This window comes from Notothenia rossii (genome assembly GCF_949606895.1).
Source record: "Notothenia rossii genome assembly, chromosome: 9".
NCBI classification, from domain to species: Eukaryota; Metazoa; Chordata; class Actinopteri; order Perciformes; family Nototheniidae; genus Notothenia; species Notothenia rossii.
Window position 1 is genome coordinate 53,524,847 of NC_136907.1, and position 20,561 is coordinate 53,545,407.

A 20,561-nucleotide genomic window follows, 5' to 3' on the forward strand; every position below is an offset into this window, starting at 1 on the left:
AACACGCCTGTAGAGCCGCTGTGATCCCCCTCTGTATAATGTGGGCTACACAGGGCGGATGGCCGTACGGTAATTTTCTCCTTGCTGCTCTCATACTGTGAGGACTATCTGTTCGGACAGTGGTGGTCTGCTATCTCCTAATGCTATACAGCTTCAAGAACTGCTAGCGCAAACTTCAGAAAAATCCCACTTCTCCTTTTTCATCCCAATGTTAAGAAAGAGTTTAGAACTCAGTGGATTAGGTGTGTTGTTACACAAATAGGGATGTTTCTTACGATGTCCAGTGGTCTCCAGTCAGTGCAATTCATGTAGCTTGTCCACACTTGGTCATGTGATTAATTTGCAGTGGGTTTCCAGATGAATCGCTAGCTTTCAAGCATCAATGTTGATAACCCTACTCATTATATATTCCAATGTAATCATTACCTATCTAAGTATATAAAAGTAATGTAGCCTGTTTACTTTCCGATACTTTTGGTTTTCTTAATATGAAATGCAATGCAAATAAATAAATGAGAGGAAGAAATATCAGTTCAAGATTCAAAGGTTTTTAACCATTGTCATAACATATACACAACTACGGTGTAGTTATGTATGTAGAGAAATTTAGATCACAGGGTCCTCAACATCCTTTTTTTGTTTTACTGCAAACGTATAATAAGAATATTATTCCCTAATCAACACGGTTTCACTTTAAGTCTTGTTTCAGAATTTATATTAAAATCAACTGTGGAGTTATAATAATAATATTATTCCCTTCACCTACACGGTTTAACTTTTCAGTTTTGCAATGGTGTTATTGTAAAAGGATTACTCATATGTGTTGTTGAGTCAGTTCAGGTGTTTGCCAGCTCTGTTTGGTCCTGTGTGTAACGTAGTGTGAGTGCGTGGGTGGAGGTTTGTTGCTAAAAGCTCAGTGTCCGCTTTTTGTAAAGTTTCAATTTCCTTGAACTGGAAAGGAAGAAAAACGTTAAAACAAGAATCTTAGAATAACATTTATGTTTCTATTAATGTGTTATACTGTATACAAAAGCGTGATGATATTCAGATTGATTTGACTGCACTTTGGCCAATCTTATTGATATCTAATGTACTTGCAGGATTTTAGCTTTTTTATGTTTGTTTCTTTATTGTTGAATTAATTGATTGTAGTCGTTTTGGATAAAAGCTTGATCAGAATCAGAAACAGGTTTATTGCCAAGTAGGTAACGTATACGAAGAAATTGCCTTTGCGTATATGCTGCAAATATATACACAGTCAAAGAACATAAGTTAAAGTATAAAACAAATACAAATGTATAAAAAAATCATAACATTGAAATATAGCAATATTTCAATGAAATATAGATATACCTGTAAAATAAAATGTTATAAAATATGTGCAGTATTGGTATGACAAGTGGAAAGCCATGCAGATATAAGAGGTAGCTTTGTGTACAATATGCAAGGTATTGTTTGTATTTTGTGCATACATGTAATGTAGTTAAAGCATGTTGTTAAAACAGTTATTCTCAGTGTTAGTGTACAGTCCCCTGAAGTGTCTCTTAGTATAACTTCGGCAGAACTGTTGAAAGTATATTTTCTTATTCTCTGGCTGTGCTGACTCCTGTGCTCATTACCAGCCTGTGTTCAAACTCAGTGTGTGTCTGCAGGAGTCCTTTTCAAACCTTGTAAACCTATCCAGGGCCTCTCACTCATTCTCTCATCACAATATTAGGTCTCTCTCAGTGGATGCACTAAGACCCATGGGTGCTCACTTTTCGTCACTCAAAACAAGAAGACCAAGTGTTTGTTAAAGTGTTTGTCTGCCTCAGGAAACACAGAACATCTGCTATTAGAGGGATGAGACAACCTGTCCATGATGCTTTAAGGAAGGATATCTAGTCAAATCCGAATACAACATAACCATTTTTGTTACTTTTATTGTTTTCTTTTCAGGCAAGTCCTGAAAACAGACTCCCGGGTTAGTGTCGACCAATGGATGAGGATGAAATCATGTGAGCGTGTGCTAGTGTTGCATCACCATGGACTTGTAGCTTGGCAGAATCTCACCTCGATGGACTGGGGCCCTCGTCTGCACACGGTTGATCTCCTGTCATCAACCTGAGGGGAGCATCTAAGGTGTCATAGCAGACCAGGGAGAGGAACCAGGGTTCTATGGATCAAATATTGCAGGTAAGAATTAGGGATGTAACGATACCAAAAACTCACGGTACGATAATATCGCGATAACAAGTCCACGGTACGGTATTTATCGCGATATTGAATAATAAATGGAAGAAAAAAAAAATCATAATTTTTTTTTTTTCAATAAAACATTTTTTTATTCGGAAAATATTTCTTTATTACATAATAAATCTGATTTTTACAGCCTTTTTGTAGGATAGCAGTATTTTAAAGTGTCAAAAACAAAGTGACAGTAACAGACTGGAACAAGAAAACCAGTGTTTTTGTACCTACTGGTACTACCCAACAAAGTAAGCATTTTCTTTATGCCACTGCATCTCACAAATAAACAAGGACATTTAATAATCAGACCCTGCAATAAAATAAATCAAGTTTCACTTTAGTTTTTCAAGTAACTCAACTCAAACTCACTAGTCACTCACTCAGCATCATCAGACAGGTTTTTAGGAATATGAGAATGTCCACATTTCCAGGTATTTATAAGCTGGGGTGTTTGGGCATTTACAATATCCCCTGCTCTGGAAACAACTCTCTCGTTTGGTACTGATGTTGCTGGGACACCAGTGGTCGCGTTAACCGAATATTTTATTTAACAATGACGGAAAAATCTGAAAGCAGTCTGTCATTTTGACAGATTAGAACAAACTCGGAACAGCGCCAACGTTTCCCCGCAGCGAGGCTCTGGTGTTATGCCGTGTTATGCATGCCCTCCAAAAGGAAATGATATAGTTCCCAAACCGTACTTTGCCGTACAGATCAATACATGTCTGGGAGGTTTTGCTTCACGCTGTGCGCGTCCCGCGAGGTGCATGCACACACGGCATAACACCGCCCCCCCCCCCGTTGACAGTTCACGAGCATGCTCTATCGTGAACTGTTCAGACCCGACGGGTAATAAGGGATTATGACGGATATTTTACGATCCTGTCTGTCAAAATGACGGACAGCGAAAAAGTCTAACGCCAGGCTTATTGACATGGCGAGATATAACTATATGGTTGGTACTTGTCAATGTCTCTAGGTGTGTAAATGTAGCCCTGTAAATACGATGTCCTTTTGTGTTATCTGTTGTTTTATTTTCATGTTGTAACCTACTTGCTGCCATGTTGGACAGGTCTCTCTTGAAAAAGAGATCGATGATCTCAATGGGACCACCTGGTTAAATAAAGGTTTAAAAAAAAAAAAGTGTTTAAAAAAAAAAATATTTTTTTTAAAAATTATTATTTTTTAAAAATCGCGGTAGATTTTGTCAGTCTCACGACGGTATTGGGAAATTTATTTACCGCGATACCGCGATATTCGGTATATCGTTACATCCCTAGTAAGAATGTTGTTCTGACTTCCCTGCAGCTGGGTGTGGCTGTTCTGTGCATGTTTTCGCTGACTTGTACACTGTACAAACACACAGCGCAGTGTGGTTTGCTATTCTGTCTCGGTGTCTGAGCTATGCAGACATGAGATCATTCCAAACAGTGACTGTGCTTTCCTCAGATCCATGAGGTCGACAGAGTAGCTCACTGTGTGTCTGAATGGGAACTGTTCACCTTTGAAATGCAGTAAATACCCAGGGTGACATCATCTTGGGTCAAACACTGTTGGTTTTTCGTGTCTGGGTTAAAGATATCATGGCAGGATGATGAAGGAAAGAGAAACATTCTCGACGTCTTGCTAATGGTTTCCTTGCAAATATATTCCCTAAAAACAGAAGATCCATGTTAAGATCCAAGGAATGGCTGCGAGCCTAGAAGCCACATTTCATAGATGCAAAACCTTGGAATTATAACTTCCAGATCACGTAATGCCATTGGGCCCCGAAATACTTTCTACCATAGGCTAACATTGAAAAAAGGAAGTCGTTAAATCAGCAGATATTACATTTTTTAAGGTAAATCAACTTCCCAATGCGAACACCAGAAAAGTCCTCTTTTAAAGCATTAGGTCCTAAAAGTTGCACCGTTAGCCGAATCTAGATTTTTGTCATGGAAATGACACCATCAGCTAGGAGGCGGGGTTCAATGAAACGCCACGCTAGCTCTACAGTATGGGCGCTATTGATGCGAAAGATTGCTGGAGGATCCGCTTCATGTTCAGGGGGTGAGCAATTTGTTTTAAATGTTTATTTTTAATGGCCAGTTTTGACTTTATTAGAAAGATAGATTTAATAAGGGAGAGATAGAGATGACACGGATAAAATGACCGCAGGACGGATTCAAACCTGTGACCGTCAGAGCAGGGCATGAGTCCAGGTTGAGCAATTTTGGCTTCATGAACCTATAAGAACGAAAACCAGTCTACAGCCAGCATCCATTTGTCTTTATTCATCCGTGGTGGATGTGGTTGACCATTTCCTGTTTCATCAGGCCTGTGTTTATGTTCCAAAATGATGATCTGCCATGTCCCAGATTAGTTTATTGTCTATTTGTGGGAAACATTTACCGAATAACCATTCCTAGCTGATGAGGTACAGTAGCAGGAAGTGAGAGTCACACTGGTGGCTTTTATAGAACCCACTTTGTTACTCAGGCACAAACAGACCCACCTACAGGATGTCAGCCAGCCAGACGGCCAAACAGGTGTCTGCAAGCATCGGTGCACAAGAAAGGATAATGAAGTGTGTGTTTGAGAGCTACGAATAACAGAGAGTGAGGAACAGACATGCGTGTGAATCCAGGAACTGTGCCAACATGCCTTTGTGCGAGTTTGTGCCCTCAATGACAATTTGTATATGCTTTTGTTTCGTGAAACTCCACCCAAATGACCGCATGCTACTACCAGGCCCGTTGTTCACTTATCTGAGGCAGACCATCAATGTTTAGCTCTGTAAATGGCTCTATAATTGCAACAGGTAGCATGGCAGCCCTGTTAAAGATGCTTATCACACACAGTACTGTTAGTCAGGCCAGGCCTATTTCCTCTGAGAGAGGAAGTCATTTAAAGCTAAGTAGAATGCAGATTTTATCACACTCTGGAGCTTTTCAGTTGGCACCTCTGCTTTGATTGATTAAATGCATACACTGTGCTGTTTATAGTGTGACTGAGTAGCAAATGTACATTTATCAGAGAGGATTTTTTAATGCAAAGACAAAAGTTAACCTCTCAACAGGGTCATTCAGTCATTTGGTATTAACCCTCCTGTTGTGTTCGGGTCAAATCTGACCAATTTACTACTTTCATCAATCATAACTTTTTTGTTTTACATTCGATTGCATTAAGGCTTTATTATATCCTTCACAACATATACAGTTGCTGATCACCACTTTCATTGAATTTTGGATGATTTAGTCAACTTTGTAACACCCATGGTGCCGAAAAAGAATTAGTAACCATCCAAATCAGATAAAACACACACACACACACACACACACACACACACACACACACACACACACACACACACACACACACACACACACACACACACACACACACACACACACACACACACACACACACACACACACACACACACACACACACACACACTCTAGATGTGTCCCCCCCCTTATGTGCCCAATCCCCCCATGTGAATCAGACCTGGCACACACACACCTGGCACACACACACCTGGCACACACACACCTGGCACACACACACACCTGGCACACACACACACACACACACACACACACACACACACACACACACACACACACACACACACACACACACACACACACACACACACACACACACACACACACACACACACACACACACACACACACACACACACACACACACACACGCAGAACAATTTCACACATTACCCACTCTTATGGGCCCATCCCCCCACATGGATCAGACCTGGCACACGCAATACATGTTCAGTGTCTATTCTTTGTGTATTAACTGCAGTTTTTCATGTATACCAGTAGTCTGATACAATATGTACAGTTTGAAAGGGTGTTAAATGAAATTTGGTGATGATCAATGGTTTTTGTGTTAATATAATAGCAGTTAAAACAGGACCGGTCAAATTTGACCGTGAACACCAAAGTAAGGGGGGAACACGAAGACAATAGGAGGGTTAAAGAGCAGATTTAGGGATATCCAGACAGAGACGAGAGCTTCAGGAACAACATTTCATTTTGAATGTGTCAATAGAGTGATGCAGTGGTGATCTACTTTTGTGGGCCGACCCGGGAGTTAGCATTGTAAATGGATCCCACGACAAAAGGCTTTTCTGTATATTGAAGAAAATAAGCTCTTTGGCAAACTCACACACTTTGTTCAGCAGGATAATCTGTACTTATTAACGCCATTTTAAAGCATAAAGTAGACCCTCCAGAAAAAAGCGATTCCTGCGCATAATCATAAGAATTTACCGCATAATCAGCAAAATGGCACAGATTTTTAAAAGGCTGCATATTTATCAAAAGGCCGCATAATCCCCCGCAAATTAACTCGTCTTGACCTGAAGTAGTGATGATAATGATGACGTGACGTTATCAGCTCGCGCATCACAGAAGGTAAACAATACCGTAGAGTGAACTGAGGTTACCTACTGTAACCCCAGCTTCTATGAGTAAATGGCGCAGCCCTCTAAGGCTATCGCTATTGGGTAATCCCCCTGCGCCCCCGCGCAGCACTGAAACACTTGTAGTCCACGCCCACCCGCAAGGTGGGCCCCACCCTCGGGCCTCCTTCCGGTATAAATAGGAAGGTGGCCCGGCAATCTGCTCCCATACAACATAACTTTTCTTCAGCTATTCGTAGAGCCAGTGGGGCCCCGCACTTAGAGGGCTGCGCCATTTACTCATAGAAGCTGGGGTTACAGTAGGTAACCTCAGTTCTATTTCGTATATGGCTTCGCCCTCTAAGGCTATCGCTATTGGGTTAAGGGCGAAGCATGATGTAGTCTGCGCCCCACTGGGTCCGCCCGGTACTAGAAGCACAGACATACCTGCTCAATAACACCCCCCTGCCTGATGTGCCATGCGTAATGGCTCATCACCGTACCTGGAACATAGCAAAACATGCCTATCTTCCCGACGGGGTGAAGGCTGGGAACAATACATACCGGCCGCTGTGAGAAAGTAGAGACGAAAGTCCCACCTCGTCCTGCGATCGTAGTGGGGGAACAGCAGCTCTCTGCGTGCAGACAGGCAGGAGAGCGCACAGCTGGATCCCTGACGTCACTCACTCTGACCAGGCACTCCGTACAAAGTGTGTTAGAGGAAAAAGGAACATCCCTCCTATAAGAGGGGAAATGGGCCGCTCTCCGCGTGCCAAAAGGCAGGAGAGAGGCGCACAGCTGGCTCCCTGACGTCAATCACCCCGACAGGACACCCAGTACAGGGTGTGTCAGAGAGGAATGGGAGACATCCCTCAAATAAAAATGAATAAATGAACAGGGGGAAGACCAAGATGCAGCCGTGCAAATATCTTCCACTGACATTCCTCCGTGCAAAGCCGTGGAGGAGGAAATTCCTCTGGTGGAGTGCGCCTTGATGTTCTCCGGGGGCTCCACCCCAGAGGAGACATATGCCTGTGACACAGCCTCACACAGCCAGTGTGACAGCCGTTGTGCAAACAGAGGTCGCCCGATCGAGCTCTCTCTATAGTGCACGAACAGGCGCTGAGAACGGTGCCAGGCCGCCGTGCGCGCCACATAGCAGGACAGCGCGCACACCGGACAGAGGAGATTTAGAAAAATAGCGGGGGTAAAAACCGCGCAAGACACTGTTCCTGGGATGACAGGAGTTGTTGTATCCCATGGAACTGCTGGGGGGAGAGGCTTCTCTGTGAAGTGCCGTAATGGTCTTCATGGTGACGAGCCACGCCATCGCCGCCGCGGCCCGTGAGGCAAAAGGGCTGCGAGGGAGTTTCCACACGCTGCCTTTCACTCCGTCTCTCCTCATGAGGCGCGTACACGCCCAGGGGATGAGAGGTGTGTGCATGCTGTCCACACGAGGCGTTATAACGGTGGTTATTATGACCGTGTGTAGGAGGCATATCTGGGACAGAGGAATGCCGCGAGTTCTGCAGTTTATAAACCAATAGGTTAAAACAGCAGGCTTCTGCAGCGAATGAACCACCTCTGGAGTGTCCCCCTGTTGGAAGAGACTCAGGGGGATCATCACGTGACCAGCTGACGCCAACGCCGAGCAGCTGCGTCATGGAGATGGCTGTGTGGGTTGTGACACGCCGGAGGAGAGCTGTCAGTTCTTCCCCTCATTGCCGCGAGAGTCGCGCTCTCATGCTGGCTGAGTTTAACTCCACTCCCAGATAAACGATTGTCTGAGAGGGAAGAGGACAGCTCTTCTTCCAATTTATTATGAAACCCAGGCTTTGACAGATGCGATACGAGATGTACCGTCTGTAAAGCGACTTCCTCCCTGGGGCGAGCCAGCAAATAGCAGGTCGTCCAGAGGAAAACCACACTCTCATCCCTCCTCTGTGTAGTGGCTCCAGCCTTCTCTACACAAATGCGAGGAGCCAGGAAATATTCGAACGGCAGACGATTGTCTGGTCTGATATTCCCTGAATGGAAAACGCAGGAATTTCCTGTGTTTCGGGATGATGGGTACGTGGAAGTATGCATCCTTCAGGTGGAAGTGAACCAGTCGTCCTGGTGAAAACATTCCAGCATCTGTTTGATCGTCAGCATGTGGAATACTGACAGATCCAGGATGTCTCATTCCCCCAGTCTTTTTCGGGATTAGAAAAATAACGGGAGTGAAAACCCCTGATTTTCCTCCCTTTGAGGAACCCTGGAAATATCCTCTTTCAACAGGAGTTCCAGCAGCTCGGATTGGAGCGCAAGACATAGCTTCTGGGAGGACAGGAGTGTTTCCTGTATCCCATTGAACTGTGGGGGGGGGGGGAGAGGCGAACTGCAGGACGTATCCTCTGCTGATCAGCCTGCTCATCCATCTGTCCATCAGACACACGCGCTGCCACTCTGAGAAACACTCGCACATGCTCGAGATGTTCTGTGGTCGTCATGGCAACGAGCCACGCTAGGGAGTCTCCGCACGCTGCGTTTCACTCCGGCTCTCATCATGAGGCGTGTACACGCTCAGGGGATGAATGGAGGTGTGTGCAGTGCTGTCCACACGAGGCGTTATAACAGCGCTCATGGGTTTATTATGACCGTGTGTAGGAGGCGTATCTCGGACAGAGGAATGCCGCGAGCTCTGCAGGTTATTAACCGAGGTTAAAACCGGCAGGCTTCTGCAGCGAGCCCTGCTGTCTACTTAATCAACAGATTAGTGGCAGCCGGCTTAATTAGCGAGCTCTGCAGGTTATTAACCGATAGGTTAAAACCAGCAGGCTTCTTGCAGCGAGACCTGGCGCTGCGGGCGCTACCGCTGGGGGCACTCAGCCTGGAATACTGCTCATTCCCCCGTTCTGGCTTCTCTGTGATGCCATTGCCCTTGCCGCCACTGTGAGGCGAAAGGGCTGCGAGGAAGCCTCCACACGCTGCGTTTCACTCCGACTCTCATCATGAGGCGCGTACACGCTCAGGGGATGGATGGAGGTGTGTGCAGTGCTGCCCACATGAGGCGTTATAACGGCGCTCATGGGTTTATTAAGGCCGTGTGTACGAGGCGTATTTCGGGCAGAGGAATGCCGCGAGCTCTGCAGGTTATTAACCGAGGTTAAAACCAGCAGGCTTCTGTAGCGAGCCCTGGCGCCGTGGCGCTGCGGGCGCTTCCGCTGGGGGCACTCAGCCTGGAATACTGCTCATTCCCCCGTTCTGGCTTCTCTGTGATGTGCTGTAATTGTCGTCATGGTGACGAGCCACGCCATTGCCCTCGCCGCCGCTGCCCGTGAGGCGAAAGGGCTGCGAGGTTGGAGCCAGCTGTACATGCTGGCAAATGCCGTCCACCTGTTCCGCGGCCGTCTTCATGAACTGGGGTCCGAACAGCCCGTCCGGGCTGATTGGAGTGTCCAGTAGCACTTTTCTGTCCGTCTCCGTAACAGACGCCGCCGCGCTGTGGTGACGGAGAGGGGGAAAGCATGTTCGGCCGCCAAGCTGGCACCCTGCTCCGACTCTGTCTCCCCCTCCCAGGGGAGAGGAGGGAGGGGAGAACCGAACGGTGAACCGTGGAGGGAGGCGGGGCATTGCCCTCGCTGCCGCTGCCCGTGAGGCGAAAGGGCTGCAAGGAAACCTCCACACGCTGCGTTTCACTCCGGCTGTCATCATGAGGCGTGTACACGCTCAGGGGATGAGTGGAGGTGTGTGCAGTGCTGTCCACATCAGGCGTTATACAGGCGCTCATGGGTTATGACCGTGTGTAGGAGGCGTGTCTCGGACAGAGGAATGCCGCGAGCTCTGCAGGTTTATTAACCGATAGGTTAAAACCAGCAGGCTTCTGCAGGGAGCCCTGCTGCCTACTTAATCAACGGATTAGTGGCAGCCGGCTTAATTACCGGCTCCTTTTCCTCGGAGGCTCTCGCGGAGCCGACCAGGAGCTGGGGAGCCTCACTCCCATTTGACTCGCCGCCGGGAGACCCTGTCTCCGGGGGAGCGGAGACGTGGGACGGAGCCCCTGCAGCCGCCGGGGCGGTTGCTGTGGGTGTCTCTCCGCTTGCGGCCTCCTGTGGCCGGCGTGGACGCCGCGGCTGCTGCGGGCGTTGGTGCCGCTGTGGCAGCTCAGCCGACTGGAGCCAGCTGTACATGCTGGCGAATGCCGTCCACCTGTTCCGCGGCCGTCTTCATGAACTGGGGTCCGAACAGCCCGTCCGGGCTGATTGAAGCGTCCAGTAGCACTTTTCTGGCCGTCTCCGTAACAGACGCCGCCGCGCTGTGGTGACGGAGAGGGGGAAAGCATGTTCGGCCGCCAAGCTGGCACCCTGCTCCGACTCTGTCTACCCCGTCCGGGGGAGAGGAGGGAGGGGAGAACCGAACGGTGAACCGTGGAGGGAGGCGGGGCAGGAGTTGCTTCGGACTCCTGCCCGGCACTCTGCCCCAGGGACACGAGGCCCCGTCCGCGGGCTCGTAAGCCTGGACGGGCCAATCGTCCTCCTCGGCCACAGCAGCAAGAGTGTCCGCTCTCCGCTTCCTGTCGCCCGAGGGGAGACGAGCGCAGGTCATGCTAGCAGGTCACCTGCTGGTTTAGAGCCGCGTACGCGTGCTCTGACCCCCGGCAGGATTCTCATACTGCTTTTATCTCTGCAGGTCATAACTCATTATGAACCCAGAGCCACATGAGGGACAACCACGGACGCAGTTGTTGCTCATGATGATTCTCAATTGCTGTGCTTCAGTAACTGTGCTGGTTTGCTGAAAAAAAGAGGGAGCAGATTGCCGGGCCACCTTCCTATTTATACCGGAAGGAGGCCCGAGGGTGGGGCCCACCTTGCGGGTGGGCGTGGACTACAAGTGTTTCAGTGCTGCGCGGGGGCGCAGGGGGATTACCCAATAGCGATAGCCTTAGAGGGCGAAGCCATATACGAAATAGAACGTGTGGAACTCACACGAGAGAGAAAACACCAAGATGAAAAAATCCGATCCATCTCATTTACCGACGAACATTTCTGCTAAAGACCGGGCAAAGCAGTACCCCGATGTCTTGCCAAAAAGCGGGGGGAAACTATTCTGCACCCCGTGCAACTGTGTGTGGGAGCATAAGAGAAAGTCGACGGTGACGACCCACTTTGATTCATTCAAACATTCGAAAATGCTTTCTGCTGCTGCGGACAAGAAAGCCATTCAACTCACGTTCACCGAGCCATCAACCTCCAAAACCCTTTCGAGGGCTACAAGAAACGAAGTGAGTAGCCTACAAGATTGAAGCTGGTCAGATAACGAACGAGTAAATGAAAACAGAACGAGGTGGAGAAGTGTGTGTGTGTGTGTGTGTGTGTGTGTGTGTGTGTGTGTGTGTGTGTGTGTGTGTGTGTGTGTGTGTGTGTGTGTGTGTGTGTGTGTGTGTGTGTGTGTGTGTGTGTGTGTGTGTGTGTGTGTGTGTGTGTGTGTGTGTGTGTGTGTGTGTGTGTGTGTGTGTGTGTGTGTGTGTGTGTGTGTGTGTGTGTGTGTGTGTGTGTTTAAAATAGCCCAATTGCTTTTACAATAAATAAACATTGAATGTGTTTAATTGAATAGGAAAGGGGTTTAACGTTAGTGGCTGTGGGAGAGAGAATAAATAAGACAGCCCAATATTTTAAAAAAAATCTATTCTTTTTCGCAACTTCCCGCAATTTCACAGCATAAAATCACATAAAAACCCTGCATGTTTAATCGCATAATCAAGGATTTTAGCCCGCATAATCAAGGATCTTATCCCGCATAATCAAGGATTTTTGCCCGTGTTTTTCTGGAGGGTCTAATAAAGCTAATGCTAGGCTATAAACAACTATGGCTGCGCTTCACCACCGCCAAGTTAAAGGCGGTCTGGTGTCGAGTGATGATGTTTAGTAGTCTCCATTAGTCACCAGTTAGCATCCACTGTTTTAGCCACCGCCGGAGGATTTATTAACATATTATATGTCAGAGAACTTCATGTAAAAATATCCAGGGCTTGTTTCAACAACATATTTCAGGCTTCAAACCACGAACACATTAAAAAAACGTTGCTTTTAAGATGAGAGAACCAGAAGTGGTAAAATGCTAAGTTATTTTCGGGTTCATTAAAGTCTGGTTCACATTGAACAATTGAAATGGAAAATAGACAACGGGTGCAGTGTTTGTAGAATAGATATGTAGGACCGTTTCACATTGCACAAATTCAAGGAAATCATTCCTGTAAGGTTAACTAACCTAAAGGATATCAGTTCCCAGAACTCCATGCGACTGGTGAAGCAGTAAAGAGGATACTTGGTTTCACTGGCTGTATGAGTTACTCTGGATTTAAATAGACACCTTCTAGTGAAGAAGAATGGCAGGCAGGGAAGTATGAGGATGCAGGGAAAGGGACTAAAAGAGAAAGCGGAGAGGAAGCATCCCAGAATAGCAGCAGTGAGTGTGCTTTTTGTGGAGAGTGTCTCTGAATGCTTGGAGGGCCTCGGGGGCCCAGACTGACAGAGGAGAAGTCGAAAGGAAAGGGAGCCTCTGGGAGTCGAAGCCAATGAGTGTGTGCGTGAGTGTGAGAGAGAGGACAGTGTTATTTTAACCCTGAACTTACATCCGGCTGTCACCCGGCTCACTCCTCAATCAATCTACCTGCCGACCAGTTGTCACACACTGTCACTCCTTCTTTGGCTCCCTCTCCCTGAAGCGCTTCTTTTCTCTCCCTTATCCTTTCTCTTTTCTCTTTCCCTTCATACGGATACGCAGGTATTGCATTACCACCCCCCCTGAGGACTGGTGTATTGTCTGTCGCTTCCTGTTGTATTGTATTTTATCAGTGTTGTTAACGCATCAGATTTCATGATTTAAGGGATCTTGAACAGATCACATTGCGACAGTGTCAACTGATGCCACCGGCTTCCCGTTTTAAGTGTAAGCTCTGCTTTAGCGCTTACTGCGATTAGTATTGCACTAGTCCACATTGTGATCTTGATCAATTGGACAGCCCTCATATGGACCTTTGATTGGATTCGATGTGAATAGTTTTTATTTGTATTGTTCTATGTTTACTGGAGAAACCGGCATTGTGGCCGGTTGCGCAACTTCCGTTATGTAGCCAAGATGGCAATCGTTGAATGTGAGTGTCCATCTTTTTGCACTCAACGTTTGGTTGTTATGAGTGCACCGTTTTGCAGCTCTTAGTGCATTTTCCTATACCCCATCGGGACCCACTTATGCACTCAAAATAGCAAGTGTAACTACATTGGTATGATTTTTGATTGATTCGGCAAAAGTTTACAAATTATAAGACATTAGTTTTTTTTTGCTAATTCGATTACATTACATTTAATTTAGCTGACGCTTTTATCCAAAGCGACTTACAATAAGTGCATTCGACGGCTCAATTCAAAATTCAAGTCACGTGACGTCACACCCGTTACGTTCCACATAGGTTTTTATTGTCTCGTGGTCTAATCTGTCATGTCTCTACAGCAGGGGTTCCCAACCTTTTTTCCCAAGAGCCCCCCCAAATGACTCCTGTTGGAAGTTGCGCCCCCCCCCCCCCCTTGTGTGTGTGTGTGTGTGGGGTAATTAAAGTTTAAAAGTCTCAAAAATGCTACAAATACTGTCACAAACTGGATGAATGTGAAGTATTTTGTTAAAGGAGGATGAAAGCGTAATTAAGGAGAACTATTGGAGTGACTTTGATTGTTATTGGACTCAGGATTCATTCATAAATGCCCGCTGTATGAAGAAATGAATGGACGGCACGGAAGTGGAAACAATTCACAAAGGGATTAAACTATTTAAAACACATGCTCAAAGTAAGCCAGATTTTGCCGAAGTGTTTATGTGGATTCAAAAGTCGTAAATAATCTACAAAATGGAGGAGACCGATCTGATCCGAGCAACTGTGACAAATAATCCAACTGAAACCGGCATGGACAATGACTATGTTTTAAAAATGCGCATATCCAGACAAGCCCGGTTTGGACACTTTACAGCAGGGGTGTCAAACTCAAATACACAGTGGGCCAAAATAAAAAAATGGGTACTAGTCGAGGGCCGGACTGGTTCAATATTTATTGCAAAACGAATTTGAAATGAATTTATTGCACATATTAAACCTGGAACTAACTAAGCTTAAATTATTGCCTATAAAACAACATTAAACATTAAATAATCAGTTGCATTCATTTCTTATGGCTCTATCTGCAGCTTTTCCGGAGTCATTTCTTATGATCACATTTTTCCACAGGCCAACAACAGCTTCAACAAAACTATTTCCCTCAAAGAAAAAAACAAACATGCCCTGTTGCCATGAGAGAAAGTGCAGAAGGAAACATCCATTAATCTCAGTTTGCTGCTGTGATGCTAGTTCAAGCCAGATACTTGGCATCTCATCTTGGGTGCAAGCCCATCAATGTTTGGGGTCAGGCTCTGGGCTGAGGAAACCCTCAGGATGGAGTGAAGGTGTGCGTGCAATATACCGGCGGGCCAGATCTAATAGTAATTAGAAATTATCCTGCGGGCCGAAATTACATCCACCAAGGGCCTGATTTGGCCCCCGGGCCTTGAGTTCGACACATGTGCTTTACGGGCAGAAGAAACATTTCTATTAAATAAATAATTTTACATTTCTGTCTTTTTATGCCTATAATAGCTACTAACTTGAATTTGTATTCAAATTAATTAATCAATATTTTTTTATATTGTATTGTAATGTAGAGACAAGGCTTTTAGTGACAATCATGTATTGCTTTACAATTCTATCTAAAAAATATTTGGCCTCAAATAATCTGAGGCCTGGCGCCCCCCCCTGCGATCTTTGGATTCCCCCCAAGGGGGGTGTGCCCCCCAGGTTGGGAACCACTGCCCTACAGCATGCATGATTACAACATTTCAGGCAGCTGGCAAGTTGACCTGCTATGAAGTTCGCTTGAGCTGCTTTCTGTTTACCTGTAGTTAAAATGATCAAATGCCACCATGGACAATACAATACTGGAAATGTGTATAACGTGCATACTCATTTCACATTGTAAACAGCGACATGCAGGCTTATCATGAAGTTTAGGGTTCATACAGTTCACACCACGCAGTACAGTCACATTTTATTTGTTTGTGAGGACTGGATTCAGTTCAGCTTCCTTCATGATAATTTTCAATTCATTGTGTGCGCTTCTGTAAAAAGGTTTGCTCCGGATTGTGACAAGCTGCCTTATCTTTCTTATCTTGTAATCTCTCCCTCCCTCTCTCCGTATTGTTGTCACTCTCTTATCGGTTGTTACTCTTCTCTATCACTCACTCCTTCTGAGTAGGGGACCGGAAGAGCAGCTTATACATTGACTTGGCACACACACCCACACACACACGCATGCCTGTGGACTACTGTACACAGCGATGATGCAATATCACACAAAAGACAAGGGTTAGTTAAAAAACACATTCCATTTTTTTTGTTCGAGTCAGTTTGTTAAAAGTTTAAAAGTCTTGACATTTTATGATGACATTATGTTTTAGTAATGCTTCAATTTGATTAGAATGTGTGTATAGAGGAGTTAGCAGAGCATGCATGTGATGAATTGTTGAGGATTTCCAATGTTGCCATGTTTGTTGTAATGTTGTAGTCTTTAAAATGCCATCTGTTTGGTTGTTTGGAAGGCCATGGTGAGTGTGTGGATATAAATCCTTCATCTGGCATTTCAAAGGATAATTGTCATGCTGCTATGAGTTCTAGGAAGGGCTGTTGACTTTTTCCTAAAAATAGAAGAGACATAATCGAGAATTATTAACATTTAACTTGGCATCGTCTGTTATCTATTGTGGTTTCTACTGAATCATTTAAATTGCTTTACTACTACTATATTTACTAGATTTCCAATCTGTTTTCAATGTTATTTTAAACCCTGGTTATATATTCTCCACCGTAATATAGTCTACTGTTATTAAGACTTATGTCACTCTGCTCAGACCGTTTAGAAACATAGATGTTTAGATACTGGGATATCAGGCCAATTCAGAATTGATTGAAAATGTTTTGCCCAAAGTGTTTTTAAAGAAACAGATTTGAGTTACATACAAGGAATATCTAGTTTGGGCCTACTTGCACATACCTTATACAAATGAATGACTACTGCTTCAAAACGTCTTCTCACTGTCTGAGGCTGCCCCCATGTGGCCAGATCAAGAAGTAATAGTAGCAGATACATTTGATACTGAACACTGTTGTATAGTTCAATTAAAAATTGTAGCTCATTAGGCCTGATAGAATCCCATTTCTAGAGTTTGCTTTGCTTCTGGCAATACAACAATCCATTTTTATTAAATGTTTTTTTTATGTTGGTACATATGACAGTATGGTACAATAATATAAGTGATATTTAATGGAATGCACTTTGTTTGCTTCTTTATTGAAAATTATTAAAGCAACCAATTAAAAAAAAAAGAAAATCCACTGACATTTATTGAACTACATTTGCGCAGACGTCTGCCAAAGCAAATGGTGCCTTTTAAGTGCTTCCCATTTACCAAGTTTGGAAGTTGTTCTTCAGACTCTTGCGTGTTTATGAGCTTTATGTTGTAATGTGAAAATAACATGGACGCTACAAAGAATATGTGTTGTATTTTGTGTTTACTCCACACTTTTATCTTTCTATCTTCTAATTGTTCCAAATTGGTTCCCATTCATTTTCCAGTTTCCAAGTCATTTTGATAATTATTTCAACACCACTTGGTCAAGCACAAATGCCCCGTCTCGCAATGTTAGCGAAAGTGAAAGATAATGCCTGGATCTGCAACGTAATTCGAATCTGCTTGAAAAGTGAATGGGTTGTACTGTAGCTTCACTCTCGCACCAAGTTTCCTGAATATGGTGCCAGTATTTTTTCCCATAATCCAGTTGACATAGAAAAACCCAGCCAGAATGCATTTACTCCTCGACGTTGATAAAAAAAATCTCCTCAGGATCTATTTTGATCAACAGTAATTAGTAAAACCAGAACACATAATGTGCTTTTGGTCATAATAAGAAAGTTGATAAAGATAGTGTGGGTTGATATTATTTCTCTGCCAAGCATTGGATTATGTTACTCAGATCATGAAACTGAAGGAACCAAAGGGATGTACCTTGATTCCACAACAGCAGGGTTGGCATGTGAGCTGAAGGTGTGAATAAGTTGGTATTCTCAGTGTCACTTCAATGTCAACACGCACGCACGCACGCACGCACGCACGCACGCACAAAGCCCCTGGAAAGAGGCACGAGCAGGCACCCACAGCAGTGAAACACAGAGAGCTTTGGATTCTGATCATTTGCATACCTCATCACCTGTGACCTTGGCACCCAACACAGATGAAGTGAGACAGCGGGACCCTCGTCCCGGCCTCCTGTCCCCCCTAATCCTGTCCTCCGCTTGCCTGCATGCCCCGGTGTTGCCCCGCAGGCTTTAGATCACCCTCTTAAATCCCACCTGTTTGGCCTGAAGGGACGGGGGAAAGCCAACACCACAAACACTCACGTGCCCCTTCAACACTTCCGAGAAAGACGGCCTGAGAGCTGAGGATTATAAAGCGTGGAGGTCTATCTATCTCTCACTCTCTGTCACACTCACACACATGCATTCCCTCTTTCATCCCTCTCACACACCTCTGTCCACAGTGGATTTGTTCGGCGTGCCTATCCGCCTCTCATTCAGCCGAAGTGGAAATCTTTCTGGGAAGGGGGCGATGAGAGAGGATTTGTCGAGGATATTACTTTTCCTGACAACTCGGTATGAAAAATTGTGTGTTCTACAATAAATGGAACTCATTGGAGTTTTTGACTCCGTGCCCAACCATGATTGATCCCAATTGGGCCTGCTGGGCAGTGGAGAAGACATCTTTCAACCACATCATTTTTCATTTGCTTTTCAGTTTTTTTACTCACTTTTTGAAGCCCTACATAGTTTTTTTTACTCTTGATGAAAAGCTGATGATACAGAATGTTATGTTTTATTAATCCACCAAAAATAGGACCATTTGTCACCATGCTCATTTCCTCCCTAGGACATTCAAAGTAATTACACTAATTCAGAATGAATTGAACAGATTTGTGAAAAATTGTTATGATCTGGTATTTTACTATTTTATGTTCGAACTGGACACCAAAAGTAACCTTGAAACAGTAAATAAAATATGAATTAAGTCATTTAAAGGTCCCATGTCATGGCCATTTCTACTGATCATAATTCCATTGTTGAGGTCTACTAAAATAGATTTACATTGTTCAATGTTCCAAAATCACATTTTCTCTCATACACAGGGTGTCCGCGGGGTCTTAAAAAGTATTAAAAGTTGATAAATCAATTTAGCGAAAATTAAGGCTATTAAAAAGTATTAAAAAGTATTAAACGGCATTTTCCAAGGTATTAAGAAGGTTCACAGCAACGACAACATGAAACACCCTTTAATTTACTGAAACGACATGTCGGGAAACCCCACAAGGCGGCCCCATGCATAGCGCGCGCTATAGAAAAAGAGAGGCAGTCACCGTTTATTAAATATTATTATATTATTATACAAAGAACAGAGTCGTTATCAATTTGTTTTAAAGCTCAATAAATAACAAAGAAGACCTCTGACCGGCACTTTCCCAATTTTGTCCGGAAGATTTAAACTTTAACGGACATGTTGACCGGCGGAACATTTTTTTTACGGAAACTGCCGCACGGTCCCCTCGTTCCTTGGAAGAGGCGGAGAAGTGGGTGTTTTTCATCTTCTGGTGGACTACCTGAGAGATACAGCAGGAGAACACGCCGTCCACCGCGGAGAATAAACAGAAGGGCAACCATGGCAACCATGCTCCGGGGTCTTCTTCGCTGCTTTTGGTGTATTTCGGGCGGCAGCAGCGCCACTTACAGGCCTGACATATGTACTACATCATTTCCAGCATTCCCAGCGGTCTAGTGTGAACGGACACGTTAATGAATCGAATGCGTGTGAACTAGGGATGTGCATCTCCATCACTGAGGCCGATGCGATGCGCATCTCGATACGTTGCCACGATACGATACATTAACGATACATTTGAAACACCAGGCGATGCGATACGATACGATTCACCCCTGTTGCGATACAGTTCGATACGATTTGATTCAACATTATGCGATTCGGGGCGATACGATGCGATTCAACACGATGCAAAAATAATGATACTTCAATATGGTACGACAGAGGATTTTTGTTTTATTCCTTATATGCAGCAAATCATACATTAACAAAAAAGTGCTTTACATATTTGGTACTGCACATCCCATCATGCCGTTTATTTTTTTACCTTTAAAAGCTCTCCAGAGTACAATGTTATAACACCTCACAGTTAAACAATGTAAGGATGCATTGCTCATGATTAACAATGTGCAAATAACAGCTACCATAGAGCAATGCCCATACAGCTGCCAGCCTGATGTGCTTAACACTCAGAGGCTAACTCACCAGTGAGCAGAAAGCAGTGGTTTCTATATGAACAATAAAGAATACAAATAACCTTTCACAAACAGGTATTTCATAACTGCTTACAGTAAGGAAGACATTTAAATTATTATTGGCCGTCACAGGCTGCTGTAAGCTAAACACCTCTCTCTGACAGAACACCTCACTGAGTGATTTAACTCATATGTCTCACTTTCAGGTTTCTCTTTTCAGCCGCAGACCCCACGTCGCCTCTTTATGTGCGTCGCTAAGTTCCTCGTACTACTTGTGTACTTTAAAGCGGCTCGGCATCGTTAACAATTTGCGAGTGATTTTTCAAGTTGACCGTCTGTAGTAATAGTGCCGCGCACATATACCATCAGGACGTTACTGATGGGGTGCGGCTGCGGAGTGATACTGTGTGTATGCAAGTCTGCATCTAGGACGGATCTATGTATCATGGCTGTAG

At 44.8% G+C, this 20,561-nt stretch overlaps 1 protein-coding gene across 4 annotated transcripts in view; it reads left to right on the forward strand.

The window, feature by feature from the left end:
• The window catches only part of tnk2b (tyrosine kinase, non-receptor, 2b), an 88,628-nt gene that overhangs the window by 12,834 nt on the left and 55,233 nt on the right, over window positions 1-20,561 (forward strand). For all 4 annotated transcript variants that reach the window (XM_079648491.1, XM_079648494.1, XM_079648496.1 and 1 more), the window contains exon 2: window positions 1,939-2,175. Coding sequence is in view for 1 of the 4 variants with exons in the window: in XM_079648493.1 (XP_079504619.1) it covers window positions 2,158-2,175 (18 nt within the window). In the remaining 3 variants the exon portion in view is untranslated. The remainder of the gene's footprint in view (window positions 1-1,938; window positions 2,176-20,561) is intronic.